Source organism: Gymnogyps californianus, chromosome 3 (genome assembly GCF_018139145.2).
Source record: "Gymnogyps californianus isolate 813 chromosome 3, ASM1813914v2, whole genome shotgun sequence".
In the NCBI taxonomy this organism is placed as follows: domain Eukaryota; kingdom Metazoa; phylum Chordata; class Aves; order Accipitriformes; family Cathartidae; genus Gymnogyps; species Gymnogyps californianus.
The window spans coordinates 65,116,592-65,137,599 of NC_059473.1; the positions used below are offsets into that span (position 1 = coordinate 65,116,592).

The 21,008-nt window shown below is 38.2% G+C and overlaps 1 protein-coding gene across 1 annotated transcript in view; it reads right to left on the reverse strand.

Moving 5' to 3' along the window:
- Window positions 1-206: 206 nt before the first annotated feature.
- The window catches only part of EYA4 (EYA transcriptional coactivator and phosphatase 4), a 49,936-nt gene continuing 29,134 nt past the window's right edge, over window positions 207-21,008 (reverse strand). The window contains 7 exon segments of the mRNA XM_050893554.1: window positions 207-305; window positions 1,931-2,031; window positions 4,354-4,475; window positions 6,266-6,380; window positions 8,826-8,986; window positions 9,094-9,152; window positions 15,435-15,524. Of these exon segments, the coding sequence (XP_050749511.1) occupies window positions 225-305; window positions 1,931-2,031; window positions 4,354-4,475; window positions 6,266-6,380; window positions 8,826-8,986; window positions 9,094-9,152; window positions 15,435-15,524 (729 nt within the window). The 3' untranslated portion in view covers window positions 207-224.

Here is a 21,008-nt window from a genome sequence, read left to right on the forward strand (position 1 = left end):
AACGTTGCATATATAAGACCATAGAGCTTCCTTACGTAGCACTAACGTTTTAACTCCATTCAGCAATCTGAATTCTTCAATTTGGAATTTTTAATTCCAAATATTTCTTCCCTTCTTAAGACAATTCATATGTGTAAAGCCAGAGGCATTGAATCACACATAAAAATTCAGTGTACTTGAAATATATATATAAAAAAAAAAGGATCGCCAACTTTAGAACACAGTTACAAATACTCTAGTTCCAGTGCTTGATGGAGAGCCAAGAGGTCCGAATGACTGGATATCCTCCAGAAAGGCATGTTGTGCTGTGTTTGTTAGAGGGGGGAAAAGGTCAGGAAAGATGAACACTGTGACACAGGGCGGTACATGACACACGAGGCTAGGCAGACTACCACCACGGATTTTATACCACTGTGTTTCTGGATTGATTTTTGCTAGTGAAGTACTGACAAAAATCAGACCAAAATAGATCTGAGCTTAATAGTTCAACTGAAGTTAAAATAATTAGACAGTCTTTCTTAATAGTTTCTTTGGAAAGAGCCTGTTACTTAGTAAGGGCTATTTGCTTATTGTTAGCATGCAAACCCATACAAAGGAGCATTAACAGGAAATCCCTTTCTGCTCCACTTAGTAGACTTTGCAAAATACTGAATGACCATTTAAAGGCCTATAAGACTTTCATTAGAAGAGGCTTCACACACAACACTTTGAAACAGAGTTGAATTACATTTTTTTCCATCTAGGGGGAAAAAAGAGATCTTTTTGGATACGAAAATAAGACATTTCTGGTTTAAAAAAAGGTAATTTGTGTTGCAGAAAGCATCAGTGTCTGTGAGAGATGCAGATATATGCACTATTCTCCTTCAGTAATGCATCAGAATAGAAAAAAACCCATACTTTCATGTTGTGTTCAGATCTATTTGTAATGTGCTATATTCATCCATCTCTCTGAATTCTGTATCTATCCATGCAATATAGCCAACGTTAAGAAAAAAGCATGCCAAACTGGAAAGTACACAATCCAACCACCTTTGTTTAGCACAAACTATAAAAGACCCATCACCAGTACTGCACCTATATTAAGGAACCATTTGGAACGAGCATTTTGGTTATTTTCATTCTGTTTCCATTCCAGCTACAAAACTAAAAGGGCACTTTATTTTGCTGCTCCTAGCACAATGATACTTACATCACTTGTCCTGTGATGGCAAAAATTGTGAGGCAAAAATTTTCAGTTTCTGCATACTTCCAAGGTTATACTGGGAAGTATGGTGCAAATTAGCAAATTTGATCTGTTTCTGAACAGTGCAAACTTATCTGGTGAAGTTTAGATTCAAATTATTGTCATGATAAAATTGAGTATTTCTAAAGAAACAGTTCTCTTTTAGAAACAGATTTGGTGCACAATCTCTATGTTGTGTTTTTTTTTTCCTTTTGCAGATATGTCTCTCTTGAAGCAAATTATATGTTCATCATATTTGCTCCAGTAAACTACAGACTTCATCTATGTTAGCAAAAAATTTGCACAGTCCTTTAGAAGTTTTTCCACATTCTCTGTAACACTTGAAACCTTGCTGATTTCACCATTTAAAGAAAACCACCACCCAACCATCATGTCATAGCCCTTTCTATCTCTTCTGTTTATCTTTGATTTGCTTGAAGCTAGTCAGACATTTTTGCTGCAATAATTTTTCATTTATTTTTAAAATAATTTTGCATTTTTTTTCTTTCCAAACTGAAGTGAAACAAATGCTAGAATCCAAATGGTTCATTTTATTCTAAGTTTTGATCTCATCATGCTCTTGTCGCCTTGCATCTGTGGACTGAAATTATTTGTCATTCTGCCATTGCGCAACACTGACAGAAATGCAAACAGAAAGGCTTGCATTAGTCGCTATGTATCACACCAACATTTCAGGAGACAGGTTACCTTTTTTGCTGCCTGTTCTTCTTCTACACCATCCCCAATTACAACATATACTACTTTTCTGCCAAACCTTTGCATTATTCGTTCAAAGCAACTTTCTTTTCCTGGAAGATAAATGAGATAAGAGTTCAGAGTGAAGTTACCTGATTAGCTGCATGTTCCTCATCTCGGCCATCTCCAATCACAACATAAGTTATGTTAGTGCCAAATCTGGACACTATACGCTCAAAACAGCTCTCTTTGCCTGAAAAACAATGCACTACTTATTCAAGCTATCATGTGAGTTATGGTGAAACCCTACAAAGGATAATTGCAGTGGTAAGACATTGTTACTACAAGTTCCCAGCCTTGGGATTTAGAGCTAAAACTGGTGAGAAGCAATTAATTCTCTTAGTGACATTAAGCTGCTCCAGGTAAAACTAAAAGAGTTACAGGAAAGCCACTAAGATAAAGGAATTAGCAGTGCTGCAAAAATGAATAGGTCAGTGAATTAATAATTGAATTTAAACATTTCCCTATTATTGTAATAATTTTTTTTTTTCAAGGAAAGCAGCAATTTTAATTCTAATGTATCTGCAACAATGAGTGATGTAGCAATGGAAAAAGTGTTCACAGAACAATGGACAAGCAAAATAAAATTAGACGAGAGGTTCCTGGGAGAACTTCCATGAAGCATTTGGCTCTTTTGAAGAAATGTGGAAGCAAGCAGGCTAAGCCAGTAACAACAACAAACAGGATCGAAAAGCACCAAGCAAAGTCATCTACCGATCTTCTCATTGTACTGCGGGTTCAGTTTTACCAACAAATGCCTGTGCTATCGATCCTAAAACTGTCCTAATATGATGATTTCACTGTTTCCACAGGTAATCTCCATATTTAATTAACCCTTTCCATTAGCAAGTTTCTCTTTGACATGCAACCTACATGTGCCCTATTGCAAAGAATCATCACCTATTGTCATACCTCCCATCAACGTAGAGAAAGATTATTTCTTTGCTCTCCGCAATAGCTTTTTACCTTGTTTGTTATTATGTCTATCCCCACCCTAGGTTTTTCAGTGTCTTCTCACAAGCTCATGATTTCTAGATTTCTGATTCTTACTGCTCTCCTCTCATTTTTTTTCAGCTGGCCCACAAAAAAGGGCTTATGATTAGGAAAAGCATCGTGTGTACTAACTGTTGAGTGAGGACCAGATTTCAGTGTGTGCAAGCAAAAGCTGCAATTATAGTCCTGTGCTCAGCACAGTGCAGGGATCATTGAGATGAAAAGTAGAGACGGATCTTGTACCCAACAGAGTTTGCTGTGCTCCTGACAGAGGTGTTAACAGCGGCCACACTGTTCCCAGAAGGAATTCCTGGTGCAGAATTACTTCGACAGAGCCTCCAGAGACTGTGCTTCACTTCACCACCCCCTTCTGTGCTGTCAGCACAATTTCTTAATGAGCCTTCCTTTGGTCCGAGTGCAATCTCAGTGACTGAATCCAACATGTACAGGCTGTATGACAGATGACATTCATTCCAGAGGCTGCTCAGTACCATGCGGTATTTGGGATACTTTGTGCCTTGACTTAAGTTTTTAAAGTATTTGAAGCATTTCTCTCTAGAGGACAGCTACAGCTAATTAAAGGATGACTGAGGTAATATTTTTTCCCGACACTGTTAGAATATGCATTGTTTTTTCACTTGTGAAAATCATTTAGGAAATATATTGTAATGCTTTTGTCAATGAAGTGTCACACTCCCTGTTATATAAGGTGTCATAGGTATAGAAATTAAGCATTCCTGAATTAATAATTGGTAAATCATGAAATCTGCCAAAATTATCAGTCATTGTAGGCTGTGTCACATTTCACAGGAATGATAACTTGTCTTGGTTTACAAGAACGAACATTTTGGATGCCATTTCCAAAACCCATGAATTTCCAAACTGTAATACACAAGAGGTACACAGTTATCAACAGAATAGGGAAGTGCCCTTGTGGCATCCATCAACACCGCTTCTGTTGGTAACAGTTGTCATTACCATTGCTGATGTACTATGCTTCCAGAAAAAGCTTGTGAAGCAGTGGCCTAACTTACATAGAGCTGGAGGTCGGAGCAGAGACTATTTTAACACAAGTTCTGCTTAGATGCGAATTCACAAAACACTTTTCTTCATTCTTTTCTGCACATTTTATGTTTTCTGCACGATACTTAGGAGTTTCTGATGCTCTTAATCAGTATGGGGACCTTTATTCCTTCAGGCATCATTGAAAATAAGCTGAATTTGGAATTTATTGACATAAACACATCTAAAAATATGCAATGCCTAACTCTTATAACTAACACTGTAAGTGTCAGGGAAATGGCGTAGAATCCATCCACTATTGGCAAAAAAATATTGGTAATTCAGTGTAGTCAGAATGGATGAAAGAATAATTTTCTTACCTATTTTGGTTGCACTGTAAATATTTTCAATAGGAAAAGCTCCTCCTAAGCTGTATAGCAGAACTTTTGCAAGTGCTGGGATAAGCTGGGTTGTTGTTACCAACACGTTTACACAGTTACTCCTAAAATGAGAGAAATAGTTTAAGTTTAAATAGCTTAAAACCATTACCCAAACGCTGATGAGGTGAACCAGCTGTGGAGAGCATATTCAAGATTCCTCATCATTTACTTTCACTCACACAGCAGTGCTGCTCAGCACCATCACTGCCAGAAAAATGCACATAAACCTTTTGGCAAAATCCTTTTAAAAAAAAATGCAGGCCTGATTTGTAGGAAATATTCCACACTGGTTTATAAAAAACAGGTCCTTGAAGATGCATTCACTAAAATACAGACGTTTAAGATCACCAACTACCTCCAAAAATAGGCATTCTAATGCTTTGAAAGCATCATTTTCATGCAGGCAATTACTTGGCAGTAGCTACCAGCCACATAGAAGTGTTAGGAGAAAGCGAAAACATCATTTGTTACTCCTGTCTTGAGGGGAAATAAACAGCCAATACACATTTCTGCACAATGACATCACTTTCTTCATGTTTCAAGAGTAAGAATATTTCTGAGAAGAGGGAGAGATAAGAATAATCATGTTAATGAGCTAGCATCGAATGGTGAGGATGAAAACTTGAATGGAGAAGTTGTGCTAGCAGTTACACAACAGAAAACTCAGAGCCAGGCTACTTTAGGCTGGAACATGAGCATGACCGTGTGAACATGGAGCTGAGAGCAAATAGTTGTGATTTTTCCTCCTGGTTCTTCCACAAACTCCAAGCAAGACCTTAGACTACTATTTCTGCCTTAATGTGTCTCAATTTCCTGTCAGCAACATATAGGTGACGTTTAGCTGCCTCACGGGTAGCTTCTGAAGATTTATAGCTGTACAGTTCTTTGAAGACAAGACAAAAGACTATTATTTAACAGTCCTGAGTAACTGATAACAGTTTTCCAGACTCATCCACCAATGCTCAACTGGCCTTCATTACCAAATGTCTTTTTGAAGACTAGCAATTTGGAAAGAAATGCAGAGCTAAACACAATGGCTTATACAATTTTTTAACTTTTCTTCTCTTGAAGTGCTTAAGACACTGTTAAATAAACAATTAAGAGATAAACATATTGCAAAAGTTGTTACATTTAAAATAAGTTTTTCACATCTTTCCAAGTTTGTTCTTTCCACCTGATGCTGAATCTTTTCCCAGACATGTTCAGAAGGTGAGATGGCTTAACATGGTTCTTTTTCATGGTTTAAAACCAGAATTTTTGAGGATTTCTGATAAGATACATATTGCAGGGCTGACTAAGCAGCAGCAGTGTTCGCAGTTTTATTATTTCAAAGGAACAAGACATTTTATGTCTCATTACTGGGAACCCAAACTTTTAACTCAGTTAAAACAGATTTTTGCTCTTCTGAAAACTTAGATATATGCTTAAGCATACTGATTTGTCTGGAAGGACAGATGGAAAATGTTTTTGTGTTCTGGGATCTATACAGTATTTAGATAGCACTGTGAATAGGCACAAACATTGAAGGACAGAACAGAGAGACGTGGAGTTCAGAGGATACTGCCCAGAAGATAATAAATTAAAGGCTGGCTCAGAATTCTACAATACCCTTTCAATGTACACAGGGACATTTATCACATTTTAGAAGACACTTCACGCTATCTTAAGTAAATGGTGGAATCACTGAAAATGAAATCACTTTCCATGGAATTTTTCTTATGTCCTATTCAAAAGTTGTATTAGACCTGTTCTGTTCCTTAAAGGCACTAATTTATTGTAACTTAAAATGTCAAAAAATAGCCATTACAAGTCCAAAACTAGAAACTTTTTTACAGTAGACTCAAATACATACCTTGTGCTGATAATTGATAACGATTTAAGTGCATTTGTTAGCCAGGAGTCTGTCAGAGCTTCAATCTCTGCTCTTAATTGCAACCATGCATCTCTTTTAGCGGGACCTAGGAGTCCTTTTAAGTAAAAAAGCAAGAAAAGAAAAAAAAAGACAAATTAAATTGTGTATTAGCTGGAACATATAGATGTTATGGTCATTGTTTCTATTTTAAATTCCACTAGAACTTGAAAAAACACCAGAGAGAAAATCTGTTGTCTTCAAGGCTCAGTAAATTGCTCTCTTTTTATTTGCATTCCACTATATCAAGCAATGTCAATGAGTATTGCAGAAACTAATAATTAGTTGTCTGATTTTTTTTCATCTATTCAGGCTACTTTACTACATTTCAAAGTATATCTTTCAGAAATGCATATTTTTAAAACCAACTCCTCACATGCATCTTACTCTCTAATTATCAGAGGCAGTGACAAGGAGATCCATGCCATCGGGATCATAGGCAGAGACACTCACAAAAGAAGAGACTTCAGAATAAACTTGCCTTTGCAGTATCTGCATATGATTAAAACTGCCCTGCTTATGACTCTATATAGGTGAACCTCAGGTTATGCATATGGAAATACATTTGTTTGCTGATGGCTTGCTCTTCATGTCCTGTTGTGGTTAGTAATGATAGCTCCTTTTATAGCATTTACAGCCCTGAAATGGCTGTACATCTTATGTTCTCATATCTCAGTCAGTCCTTAAAAGCACCTTAAAATCTCCTTTTGGGTATAAATGGTCAGATTTTAAAAAATACCCAGCCTATTGAATGTTCAGACATGAATTCTTTGGAACCAAGCTATTTTAAATTTAGATTTGGTCCTGGAAGAGCAGGGAAGCAGGCTTCATGACCTTTAGTATCCCTCTGCTCTTTCACACCCTATGTTCCCTAGAAGTGGTGATGACTGGCTTCAAAAATCTGAAATGAAGCAATCTGAAAATACCTAGTTTGATCTAGCTTTCTGTTGCCTTCTAACAGCTATTTTGAAATAAATAGATACATATGTGATAAAAAGATTATTAAAAAAGCTAAGAAGTAGAGGATGAATGAAGGAACTTGCCTGCTAAGGATGGAATATATTTCAGAAGCAGGATTTGTGGGGGAGAATAAAAACCTTAATACAATGCACCATATATCTGCACTTTGCCTTTGTTACAATGATTGTTCCTCTTAGTGTGTTTCCCTATGCCTGCTCTTGGACTTAAGCTCTTTCTAGTGTTAAAGGTTTTACGAAATGCAACAGCTTTAGACTCTTAGATGCATTAGGAGATATAAGAAAAACCAGTAAACTTTTGGATAATACTGTTTCAAGTATTATTAATACATAAAAACTCTATTCATGACACCATTGAAGGGCAAGGCATGGCAGGTGAAAGCCAACCATCTACTATCACCCTTTGGTCCTATTGCTTCTTCCTGTGGCAAGTAAAGACTCTGAAGTACTAAGAGTGAAAATATATATTCCAGATTTATATAATTTAGAAAACGATTAAGGTAACGACTAATTCACTGTCCGTATTAGTTGTACTGTTTCCTATTTCTGAGAGACTGCAGTAAGTGCTAAAAGGACACCAGACTGGTTTTGCTGAAGGTGAGCTTTACTTTAAGTTTCAGGTTCCTTTGAAATAAATTTCAGATGAGTTGAAAAAGCCCATGCTATAGAATGGGAGAGTGTTCACTTGGACTCCTTCCTGGTTGGACTGGCCTCATCTTATCCTCAACTGTGGCTGTAGCAATGCCTGAAGACTTGTACATATTCCCTGTTCTCACAGTCTCTTCTTGAGGGAGTCGGCTGACATATTCACCTCCTCAGAAGAGGGCTGGCTGTCTCTGCAAGTCACATAGGACTCTCCAGAACAGATTCTTTCAGTTCTGCTGCTTGATTTCCTCCTACAAGCCCGCTGGCACGGACATGAGTGAGTCCATGAATGGAAACAATAACAGGAAAGCTCTTGGCCCAAATGAGACTTGGATTTCTTGCTAACACAATTAACTGCATAAGCTACAGAGTCAACAAAAGGGGCTAGTGGCATGGCAGTGCTAGAGTTTTCTTGCATCCACTGGTGAAAACAGACTAGCAGATACCCAGCAGAGAGTTTAGCAGACAGCGTGTTGTTACCAACCAGATCATGAAAATGTAGGATGGAAGAGGCCAGCCACAACCAATTTGTGCTGTGGAAACTATACAACTTCCTTCCTAGAATAACAGCATATTTGAGGTAGAATAAGTGGCTCAACCAATCAGTAAGGTAAGTATAGCCGAGCTGGGTCTGAAGGAGAAAAACGGGCTCTGTGGAAGCTAAATGGAAGCCTGCTCGGTTTCCTCATCTCTGGTTCTCCTGCACAACAGCACAATGTTGGCTCTGCCATTACGGTCAGTAGCTTTCAATAGCCCAAGGTCCAGTCACATCACTTTCCATTCACTCTGTGGCTTCCAAGGCACATACCCTCGGCAGGAGTTCATTGCCACGCAGTTTACCCTGATCAGCATTCTAAATTGGTTTTGACAATTAAACTCACCTCCTATGTTGTTCTTGTAAGTATTATACAACTCTTTTACTCTTCTGTAACGGAAAGCCAGCTTCCTCATCCAGTCAACCCCTCCTCTTACACCTGTTGGCAGACAAAGGTTTGCACTACTTGCAGCTGCATGGAAGCCATCAGTTGCAAAACTGTAGGTACTGCAAACACCCAAAATACAGTAAAAATAAATACAATGTATTCCTGTAAATGCTCAATTTATTTAATCTTTGAAGAAAAAAAAAAAGAAACAAATGCTGTATCTTACCTTAGGTCTTGTCCATTATCATCAGAAGAAACATCATCTATATGAACCTGATCACACTCCTGTTGAAAAAAAAACCACATGATAAATTATCTTATAAGAGAGTATGCTCACCGTATGCTTAGTAGATGTTGAAGAAATGATCGGTGCAGGCCACTAACTGCACCAGAAGATGGCAGCATATGTACACCTACAGCTTCCTACCACCATCAATTTCTTTAAAATGATACAACCTTCAACTCCTACACTGTGTAAATTATTAGTTAAAATAGGCCTTTAGAAAAGCGATATGTAATTTTAGTGTGATTTTAGATTAAAATTATTTTAATTGAAAAAACCCAAAAATTGCAAGTCTCATTTATAGTCTCTCTAGCATACCAATATTCCAAAATCACCTAAACCTTATTTCCCCACTTCCTAAAAGGTAGTGAAGATGAACCTCAACAGGCATATAACTTCTGTTAAGTCTCTAGGAGTTTGGATGCTTATCAGATTCTTTTATTGATTTATCCAAATGCCTTTGGCTGGAAAATCACAGATAATCAGGCAGTCCTGGAGAACTTCATTATTTCCTGGTTTCAGAAGGGATGGATGGAAGTAACTCCAGGGAACTTAGGTATATTGGAAAACTGAACTCCCCTCCAAGCTGGTTTTATAATTGGATAGCTATCAAATATCCTTTTCTGCACAGTGGTTATGGCAGAAAGATAGGAAAATGCAGGGGAAGCACAAATAAATAAGTCAGTCAAGCCATCACGCAACAGTAAATATGAACAGGCATCATATTACTGTTTTCTGTAGTTGCTAGAATTAACATCTTAACCCAAAGACGCACCTCAAATTCAGTGTCCGGAGATTTTACTGTCCTGTATGTAAGTAATTTTGTAATATTTAAAATAGCTGTTGTTAACATAATCCTAATATAATTTAGGAAAATGTTCAAGGACATATTTAAAAATTACTCCTCAACTAATGTTTGCTGATAATTTAATCTCAACACTAAGACAAAATGAGGCTGAGCTTTCAAAATGCCCCGTTCTGTGCCTCAAATAAAGAGTTGTCTGAGTCATTGTGTCAAATAACGTTGCTGACAAGCACCACTTAATTCAGACTCTCTGTGACATGCAGGAGTACACAGTTCTCAGTTTCCAATCTCAGTTTCATACCAACGCTAAGTTGTCCAGATAAAGGATAAATCTGAACAGAGGAGCGATTTCCAAATGTGTATGCCACAAGTTCCCAGAGTGTGAATTTGGGGAATTACCATTTCTTCTTTCTGTTTTGTTTGCTTTGCACCGAATGAAAATTTGACAGACTTTTACCCACATGAAGTAAGTTGTTAAAAAAAATGAATTAGCAATTTTTGTGTAAAATAAATACATATAATCTCGTTTTCAAATACATAATTTCATTGCGTCATACAAGCAATCATAATTTAAAATTTTGTGTCAAGACTAAAAGAATGAGTGGCCAAACTCTGCTCATCTCGCTTAATCCATTAAGACAGGCATCAAAGAACTGCATTCAAGGAACAGAAATGAAGCATTCTTTTCCCCACCGGAGAAATAAAATTTTTTGGTTCTGTCTGAGGAGATTATCGTGAGCTGTAGAATATTTTAAAGAAGCTGGTTTTGGATGTAAATAGCTGATGAAAAGAGAAAGACAAGGGGAAGTGGCAGCTGAAATAAAAGATTAATTTCTTTATCCTTATTTATTATTTACACTCCAGGAAAAAAATGCAACTATACTCCACCCAGTGTAGGACAGGAACTCAAAAATCAGACAGAAAGCCCCACTGGGACAAATTCTAACTCTGTATTTTGCAATATCTGAGCAATATCTGGCTTCCTAATCACCTTCACAGATTTCCCTGGAACTGGTCAAAGCATAAGATAATTTTAAAAGTTTAAAAATCAGTCCTGTGGATTTGAAGGTGTACTAATTAAATGGAAGGCACACAGAAGCCCTGATGGACAAGAAGGAGGGTCTGCTGCTGTTTGGGTTTTGTTAAGCCTTTCAGCTACGTTGTTCCAACCTTGAAAATTCCAGATAACTGTTCTGCTGATAATTTCATTATTAAGTTAAATATGAGTGGGTGGCAAAGGCTCAGCTGTTTACTTTTATTTTTTTATCTCACAGTCTGTTCATTGACTCCAGGAATAGGAGATGAGAGGAACATGCAGTTTTCTGATTACTTGCCTGCCCTGCAAGAAGGTTGTTAAGTTTATAAGGGGATCAAACCCAACAGCAGTCTCCAGCTTCCTCCTTTTCCCCCTTCCTCTTCTCCTCTTGGATCTATGGCTCACCTCCCCAGCGTACTGGCAATACACATTTGCTGACCAACAACAAACTCATGTGCCCACCACTCCTTGCTTCGTTTTACTTTGTTTTCTCATTTACTTATCTACGTCATCGAAAATGTTTACATTATACAAATTCACTTCCATGGTGTGAAAAAACTTTCTGGAACAAAAGAAAAAGCAGACGGTTTGAGCAGATTTGAGATAGTTCTCTACTTTTCCCCAAAGAAACGGGAAACTGGTGGCACAACACTACCTCTGAGTTTGCTTGTAAAAGATACCAAACAGTTGTGTTGAGGAAGGAAAGAAAGCAAGCTCTCTGTCACTTTAAATGTTAAGGTGAAATACTTTTCACATCAGCTACAGTACTGGCTACACTCAAGTCACAGTGGCTCACTGTCAATGCAAGGTCAAAACTAAGAAAGATAAAATATATTTCCTATTACTAAGACTACAGGAAAGGAATCTAGGTACAATAACTGGCTTTTGCTTGAAGCAATACTAATTTAAATTATATCTAAGTGCAGTCAATTCTTCGCAGCAATTTTTAGAGCCTGAAAATTTGAGAGTACAGAATCAACAAATCATCCATAAAAATTATCCTCCTGGAATGGACAGTAATTTCATTATCCAGTAAAAACACTGACTCACCACACTGAACACAAAAATGTTATTACTGAGGGGATATTCAGCACTATGCTTTCTCAGGCTATACAGAACACCCCTTTTTATGTATATGCTTCAGTCTCTGTTAAAAATAGTTTGACCTGCCTCTCAAATTCTGAGACTTACCTAAATCCTATTTTTTTTTCTCATTTCTATTTCTAATGAGAAAAAAATGATGACGAAATCTTAATTAAAATATGGTAGGATTATCATAAAAATGTTAATGTAATTCAGTTTGTTTGAAATAAATACTCTTTTTTTCTTCATCTTCCTGAGAGTGGAGGAGGATAATGGAGTTGGAAGATTCATGTCCAAATTCCTGCTTGCAATTTGTAGAAATTGGGGTTTTTGTGTGCATAGTGAGCCCTACCAACATTTCTAAAAGCTCTCTTAAAATTAATACTGAGACAGGGAGAAAAACTTCATTTTATTCCTTACCTGGTTGAGAACAGAATGCATTAGTCTGGATATTATTACAGAACTGAGTCCCATCTCTAAGCATTGTTTAGGCACATGAACTTTCTAGAGCACCAGACTCCTATGTTCATGGCAAAACACCAACTGCCCTCCCAAGCGATACTTCTCAAGGAGTGATACTTCTCAAGCTAACTAAAATTTATACACTGAGAATGAAATAGCTGGAGAACAGCCTAGCCTGAAATAAAAGTGCAGCTTGGCTGATTAGAACATGGGTTACTGGGTCAGCAGGGAACGCCTCAACAGATCGGAATTTCTGCATCAGCAGTCATTGTAGTGAGATAGATTTGCATAGAGGAAGGAAAGCTTTATTTTTGTATGTGATAACTTTCAGTAACTCGATTATTATTACTAGACCTTGGTATGTGGTGTTTGCAACCAAGAAAGACACAGAAAAAAGATTTCTTAGTGACTGGAGTCAATATTACAGGAATACAGATTCATTAGTACATTACAGTTGTCATGTCTGGAGCCACAAGGTTTATTGTGGGATGAAGATGAAAGCAAGACAGAAGGTATGGGACCTGGGGGCTCAGCTTTAAAAAAGTGAGATGATGAAAGGATAAGTAATCTGTCTAGTGAATAAAGGCCTATCTCACTTCCTCCAGTAAGAACTGAAGGTCTTCTGTCTTGATGGCCATGACCATCAGCAGCTCAGCACTCACCTCCCCTCTCCTGGAGGAGGATGGAGCGAGGAAGACAGAGAAAGAGAGATAGAGAGAGGGGGAGAGATGAGAGAGAGACTCCAAGTCAGAATTGGGGAATTCTCAGAATTCATTACACAGTCATCATGCAGATGCACCGTAATATTCAGTAATGGCCATGTGCTCTGCAAACATATTTAAACAGATTTATTCATCTGCATATTAAAGGATGCCTCTATGTACTTTGGCACAGGATGCCATGGAATTATATCTTATTTGCTAAGAAGATAGAAAATTGTTGGTCTTGCACATGCCAGAATGTGTGCATACAGCTCATTTTAGAACAAGAAGTTTGGAATTTTGGTAATCTTATAAGAGAGTTGGTTTTGAAACAAAGATGAATTCTGGGCTAGAAAATACTTAATTGCATAGAGAAATTGGTTTTAATGAAATCAAACTGATTGAGTTATGAGCTTCTCCAAGAGAGTCCCCAAGTAGTATTTTTTGATTCATCTAAAACTGAAAACTGTTTGGATACTGTTCAGGCTCTGGAATGAGCTGAAGTATGAATTTTTGGACAGGATATTAAAACCACCCTATGAAGAAGAATATACAAAATGTGATGATCCACCTATGACAGCTGAACCTGAGTTCTACAAAGAAAATAAATAACGAGAGAAAGGAATGAAGCTTCAATGGCCATAAGCAAGAATAAAGACGTATGGAAAGAGGACAAAGATCCATTTTGCTGAACTCTTCCAACTGAACTCAGCACAAGATTGAAGAACTTTGGGCATATGCTACTGAATGGCTTAAAGTTCATTGGGTGCCACATGAAATCTGAACATGCAGGGGCAAAGGTCTGCTAAAAAGAAATTTAAGCAATGCTTTGAAAAATTGATTTGGAATCTATCCCCGGTACGGGGCACCAGAAGGAGAACATTCACCAAACGCACTTGCATTGTCAAGCGATGACTCACTAGGACTGCAATAAAACACCGACTGGTAAAGGCATGTCCAGGGCTTTACTTTCTTACGTTTCTGCTGCTGGAAGGAGGAAGCGCAGCTCAGGTATAGGGTGAAGTAGATCCCAGTTTCTTGACTTAAAAAGAGCTAAGAATAAATGAGGACTGCAAGGGATGACAGACAACTGCAGCCTGGTACCTTCTGCTTTTCTTATTGCCTACAGTCGACAAAGGAACAAAAGAAGTGCACACTAGGAAAATCAACGTCCCAGTGAATGGAAAAATCTCACTTACTTATCCTCATTTTTCCTATTCACTCACCAGAGACCTTTCTCTGGCATTTTAAACAAAACCTCAGTCTTCCAGCTGCCATTAGTGGCAAAATATCTGTCCACAGAGGGAACTCTGGGATCCACTCCGAGTAAGAAAACAACTGATTTAGACCAGGGGAAGGTCTGAAAAGCCCATAGTTTAATTTGAGAACTGTTTTTCACCCCCTGTCTCTTGACACACATGGTTGTAAGACTGCCACTTTCCACGTTAACAGATCCGGACTCCTGGAGTGAACCGAAAAGTCTGTGAAGCCCAGCTGATGAGCCTGCTTCCCAGACCACTGTCCCTGCCGCAGTCCATCTGGGTGCTTCTGACAGGTGAGCGGTCCACAGCGGTCAGTCCCTAGGAAGAGGTCTCTCCCTTTTCTGACCGGATACCACCTGGGTGGCACACCCTGGGTACATCATGACAAAACATGTGGTCGCCTGGCTACCTCGGGAAGAGACACCACTGATGAGTACATCTATCATAGTCCCAGCTCCCTGATGCTGTGGTCTTTGAGGTAAATGAAGAATATTCTACCTTTGAGCAAGAAAGGGGGGCCTGTGGCCAAAAGGCTACTCAGGTATGTGAAGAGAAGAACACAGTTTCTTGTGGTCAGATGATGGCACCCACTGAAAGCGAATGTGGAGAACTTCAAGAGAAAGAATGGAAGGCACATACGTCCCCCTCCTGGAAGTGACTGCAGACAGCTATAAATCCATGGAAGCTGAAAAGATGGCCATAGGACAAAGAGAGGAAAGGGTAGTTTGCAGATTCCCTCTCTCACCCAGTTTCATGGAAGGACTCTGGTGCCATGGGAAGTCACTGCCACTTGGCTAACCTCTCTCTGATTAGAGTATGCCAAATCCAAAGTCTAGATACGCAGAAAATGTCACACACAACAAACACTAATGCACAGCAAAACCACTATGTTAAAAACCCAGGAGTAATGGTGTTTATGTTCCTTTGATTCTTACCTCTAAATCATTAAAAAATAAATGTGTGTCAGCAAGATTAAAAATCATTTCTTCCATTCGCAGTCCAAGGGTCACTGCCATCGGTGGATCCTTAAAAAACAGAAAGCAAGGTTAACTACTTAAATACCTTTAAGTTATATCAGAATTACTTTAAAAACTGCTGTATACAAAGTGTTTTGAAAAATTAACACTGCAAGAAATTTCTCTAAAATCCTTTCAGTATTAAGCTATTTTAATATAACGCTACAAGAAGACACTGCTGAACCTGTGTGAGAACATTTGGGGAGCTGGGGATGTTGAAACATCAAGTTTTTTGAAAGTCAAGGCATTTGTAACCTGGCTAAACTGACAGGGGAAAACCTGGTGGCCATATGTAAACCTGCATAAAGAAGGCTGTAAATAGGGAAGGAACTTTTCTCAAAAGATCTATGTAAGAAAAACAATATTTATTATTATAAGAATACACTAAATTTTTCATCCCTGAGCCTTTTATAACAATATGTAAGTATCTTGCCTGTCAATTCATGGGCAGAAAAAAGCTGAGTCATGGAGCAGTAACTAATTTTTCTGACCCAATGCACTGAGTCGGCAGCAGAGGCAGGAACGAAGTTACTTCATGTGACACCCAGTCCACTGCACAGTTCCTCTGATCTCTTGGCTTTTCTTCCCCATTTTTGGGCACACAGAAGTCCTCACCAAGGTCATGCTAAACTGGACTAGAAAAGGTAGTCATCTCTACCGAATGACTACTTTGTAAGCAATTATCCTACACTGTGATAGGAAGGTGTGAGTTAAGAGGCCTTTTCAATTTCTAATGTCTTTGCTTTATCAAAATACAAAAGGTAGTCTGAATCTATGCCCATTTCCCCAAACTGAGTTTCACTTTGAATAAATCATCACTGCCTTGCCTACGCTTAGGCCTATATCACTTCTTTCCCACACTTTCTGCTGCTCCAGTATGTATCTTCAAACCCTGCACTTGGTCCTTCTCCACCTCAATATTTACCCTTCTTCCACGCAGGCACTCACTGATGAATTTCTGGGCTCTCCTTTATGATTTTATTGCAGGTATTCATTCAACAAAGTGCCTGTAAGTGTTCTTCTAAGTGTTCTTCAGCATGCCTACAACCTATGGCATAATTCTTTAGGTGGTCCACAGGAATGGGAAAGCATATGTAAGTATGTTTGTTTGCTACATATCATCCCTTCATTTCTGATGAAATACAGGATTCCTGTCCCTGGATGAGATTCATTCAAAATGTTCCATTTGTTTGTAAGTCAGCTTTCACACTATCAAATCACTCTACCTCAGCAAGGTACCACGAATCTACTGATCTGCAATAACAGTTTGTCTGAGAGCATTTCGTGTACAGTAAATGTGAGATAATTAATTTAACTTTGCTAGGTTTGCTAAGAAAGAGGTTAAGCCAATTTGCATTACCTTACATTTGTTTTAGAATAAGAATGCACACGGACAGTTCCTGATGCTTCACTGACACCTGGTAGCTAGTTTTATCATTGCCTTAGTCATCTGCCTCAGTCTGTGGGGTTCAGTTAACTTCTTTATGCTTAATGTACTGCAATGGACTTTTAAAATAGATGTGATCCTTTTCTCATTAAAATAAGAAAAAAATCTATAGTTCGTCATTTAAACTCTGATTGACACTAGCAAGTTTTCAGAAATCCCTTCTTAAATACCTTGAGATTAAAAGTCTAAAAGTTTACTAGCATCTGGCAACAAAATCACAGAAAACCTCAAATGATCATTTGTTAGTGTTAGTATCAAAGGCTTCCCAATCAGGATCAGACGTCCGCTACTCCAGGGCTTTGCAACGACAGAATAAAAGATGGCTTCTGCCCTCAAGCACTTAAAAAGTAATAGTAAAATCTGAAACACAGACATGTTTTAACCCTTGCTCATGAAAAAGTCAGACTCAAAGAGGAGAACAGTGTACAAGAAATTGTAATGATCCAAAGTTAGACCCAATTCTCTGGCAGTAAAAGGAAATATTTTTATGTTGACCCTTGGACTGGTCTAGACTACCTTTCAGAAGTAAAAACCAAATGCAGTGCCTAGTAACATAACTTCATCCCCTACATCTTCTGCAGTCATGTTCACTGGATCTGAAAGTCACGTGCCTGAAGGCAGCAGCAAGTGCAAAGGTCAGTTTTCCAAGGGGATGATTAAGGAACATACGTTAACAGATTTGCAAAAACTCATGTAAGATACTTAGAACACAAATCATCAAAATGCTCTGGACTCATGACATTCCTCATCAAGCCATAATGCTTTTATCAAAATGTCACCACATATAAACATGTGTTTCTCTCTCCTTTCTCTTGCGTTTTTTTCTGTGCACAGTAAATTATAAATTTTTCTTCCTAGATACAATATAATAAAGAGTATTTGCAATATGCTTCTCTACCTCAATCCTACGAACACTAAGGCATGAGCATAACTTTATGCACAGGTGGTAACTCATTATTATTTATGTGAGTTAAGTTATTCACTGGAGTGCTTCCAAGACTGGAATCTCAGACTTTTGATTCTCAGCCTCTTTTTTCCCCTTCCTGGGTAGAAGCAGACTTAAATGCGGAAATTTGCTATAACATATTCCATTATAATCCAATTTATTTTTACAGAAACTACCAACTATGTATCACAATTTCCTGCCTTGCCTAGTATAGTTGAAAGACGTAAATGTGACAAAGCTTTTATGAATTTCTTATTAGTAGCATTTTTGTAACCAACTATGCCTGACTTTATTACTGTTAAAATGAGATTTCCTATGTTCCTGTTTTGACAAAGGCATGTGTAGGATATTGGTCAGTACTATATGTAAAATAAAATAAAGCAAAGAGAATTCATTTCAGCTTAGCATGAAATCAGTCTGGGATCTCCCCGTAACAACTTCTGCTAAGAAGAGTCACTGGAATTGAATTCTCAAGACGTGAACAATTCTTCCTTTAATAAATTGGCCAAAAATTGCACTGCAACTGTTTAACAAGAATTAAACATCACATTCCAGCTCTTGCCATGTTAAGTTCATTCCTTCACATACAAAAATAGACAGAGAAAGCAGATTTGTCAGGGTCTTGTGGTTTTCTAATGTTTGCACAATGTGGAGGAACATCCCAATCATCGTTTTACTGTCTCTCAACTTGAAGCAGAAGTTGCAGACTGACTCAAGTGGCACAAAGAACTGAGTGTTGAAAAGAAAGCAAGAAACATGCGCAGCTGATACAGATTTGAGCACAGTAAATTGAGAAACTGAATAGGAGGCAGACTGAACTTCTGCCAAAATGGTATTTTGTGCTACTCTGCACAAGCATACACAAAAGAGGAAACAATAATAAAAAAAAATCTGGAAATTTTCCCCAGATAATTTGCAGAATAAAGAACAACTCTTTGGCCCTCAGAGGCATGATTTTAGCCAGATATCATTAGCGTGCAAAAGAATCAAGGCAGCTACAGCACTTCTGTACACCAAAATACAAATGACTTTAGTTACGTTAGTATGAAGCACTAAACTGGAGCCAGACTGTCTGCCTGTGGACTTCTGTACTAGACCAGTCCATCCACTGGAATGCCTCCTGGGAGACTAGAAAAAAATATCCTGGGAGGACCAATATTTAAACGTTTTGACCAAGAGGAAAGGGACTGGAATAAAGCCCCAAAAGCTCAGCGTCCATTAGTGGAAGAAATCTATTTAATATTGCCTTGGAAGGTCAGGTTTCAGCACAAGATGTTCAAAATCATTTCATTTCTTGGAAAAAAAAATACAAACACACTAAATGGGGTTTTATAAAACCTCAGAAAACAAATAGATAAATAGACTGTCAGGTAAATTCATTGTGACAGGAATTTGTATGCATGAAGCCTTAAAAATAAGCAAGAAAACAAGCAAAATATATGAATAATACTGTAAGAATAGATTTTCAGTGGGTGGCTGTCCTGAACAGACTTACAACAAAATCGACCTCTGGAAAAAGTGGAAATGCTTAAGTTAAGTACCAATATTTTTAGCTTAAAGACACTTCTCTACATTATGTAGGAATCTCAGATTTAAGTTCAGCTCTCACTCTCTCATAGGGGACACTTGTTTCCAGGAGAGCTTCATGTGGGTGGCAAGGGAGGAAGAGAATACATCTCTTCTTAATAACCATATCTGGTGGCTGATGAAGGAAAACTCCCATACTCCATAGGAAGTTTCTGTTCCACACTCCCTAGAAGGAGGTAGGAAAATGGACTCGGAGGTCTCAGACAATGAGGGAGTGAATGGAGAGGACAACATCCTCATGACATGGAGGTCATGAGAAATACACCATTAATACAGGCAGACAAAAGCATATTTATGAGGGAATTTGGGAATGTCATCACGGGTGCTAATGGTGACAAAGTTTTTCTGTTTAATGACTGGACAAGCAGAGAATGAGCAATAAAAAGCTTCTGAGCCCTTTCCAGAGAAGCGTACAAGGTTAATGGGGCCTCCCCAACAACTTTCTGTCATTGGCAATGCTATCAACAATGTCCAAATGTGATCATCAAGTCTGGATTTGTTTTGATTTTTGCACTTGGAAATCACATTCTCCCCCTTCTAAGGTCAGAAGGGACTTTCATTCCTTTTTAACCAGTTGCACCTGGAGTCACAGCATTTATCTGGGCATCCTTGCCCTCTGGATTGACCTGGGAGAAATGAATGAAATATAAATGCTTGGAGGTAGACAAAACTCCAGCTTAATCAGCCTTAGATGAGCAAGAATAACTGGAATGCAATGGAACAAAGAATACACACTGTTCACAGGGAATAAGAATGTACCTCATAGACTTTTAACAGATGATGACATCTCCTAACACATGTCCTGTCACATCAACAAATCCTCACTTAAGAGCTCAGCATTGTAGAAAACTGTATCTGCCAACTGGTGCTCAGCTGCAAAAACCATCATCAGCCACACAAGTCATAATATAACAGCTCAAATGCCAATGTTCATAATTTGCTAGTGCAGTAAATAATTAAAAATAGAAATGAACTAGTTTTATGAAGTACGAAGCAGATGAGCAAACGAGCTGAATATCGAGAGGTACTCTCACTGCTGGAAGGCAGCACGTTTTCCCTGAAACCTAACAGAGGTGTAGTGCAGTTTTTATTCTCTTTTTATGTTAGCTCTGACCAGCCCAATAAAATAACCACTACACCAGAAGTCAGACAGAAACACCCACAGGTAGAAAACAGCAAGCCACAGAATATTCCTCTGGGTAAGTTTTATGTTTTAAATATCAAAGTGATGCATTGACCAACCTCTGGCCAAATCTCTCCCACTTCAGTGGAGTTGAAAGCTATACTCTACTGGTGCCCAGATAAGAAGCAGCAATTTGCCCTGTGTTTTAAATGAGATGCTTACAGCTGCATCCAACAAGTTAAACCTTTCAGCAAATCCCTAGTTTTGTTTTTAACATGGTTATTATAACAGCCCTATATAACCATGCAAAGTACTGGACAAGTATATACCAAGGAGAGTGTCCATTCTCAACTTCAGAAATGCTCAGGCATAAGTCAGAAATCTGTTGTT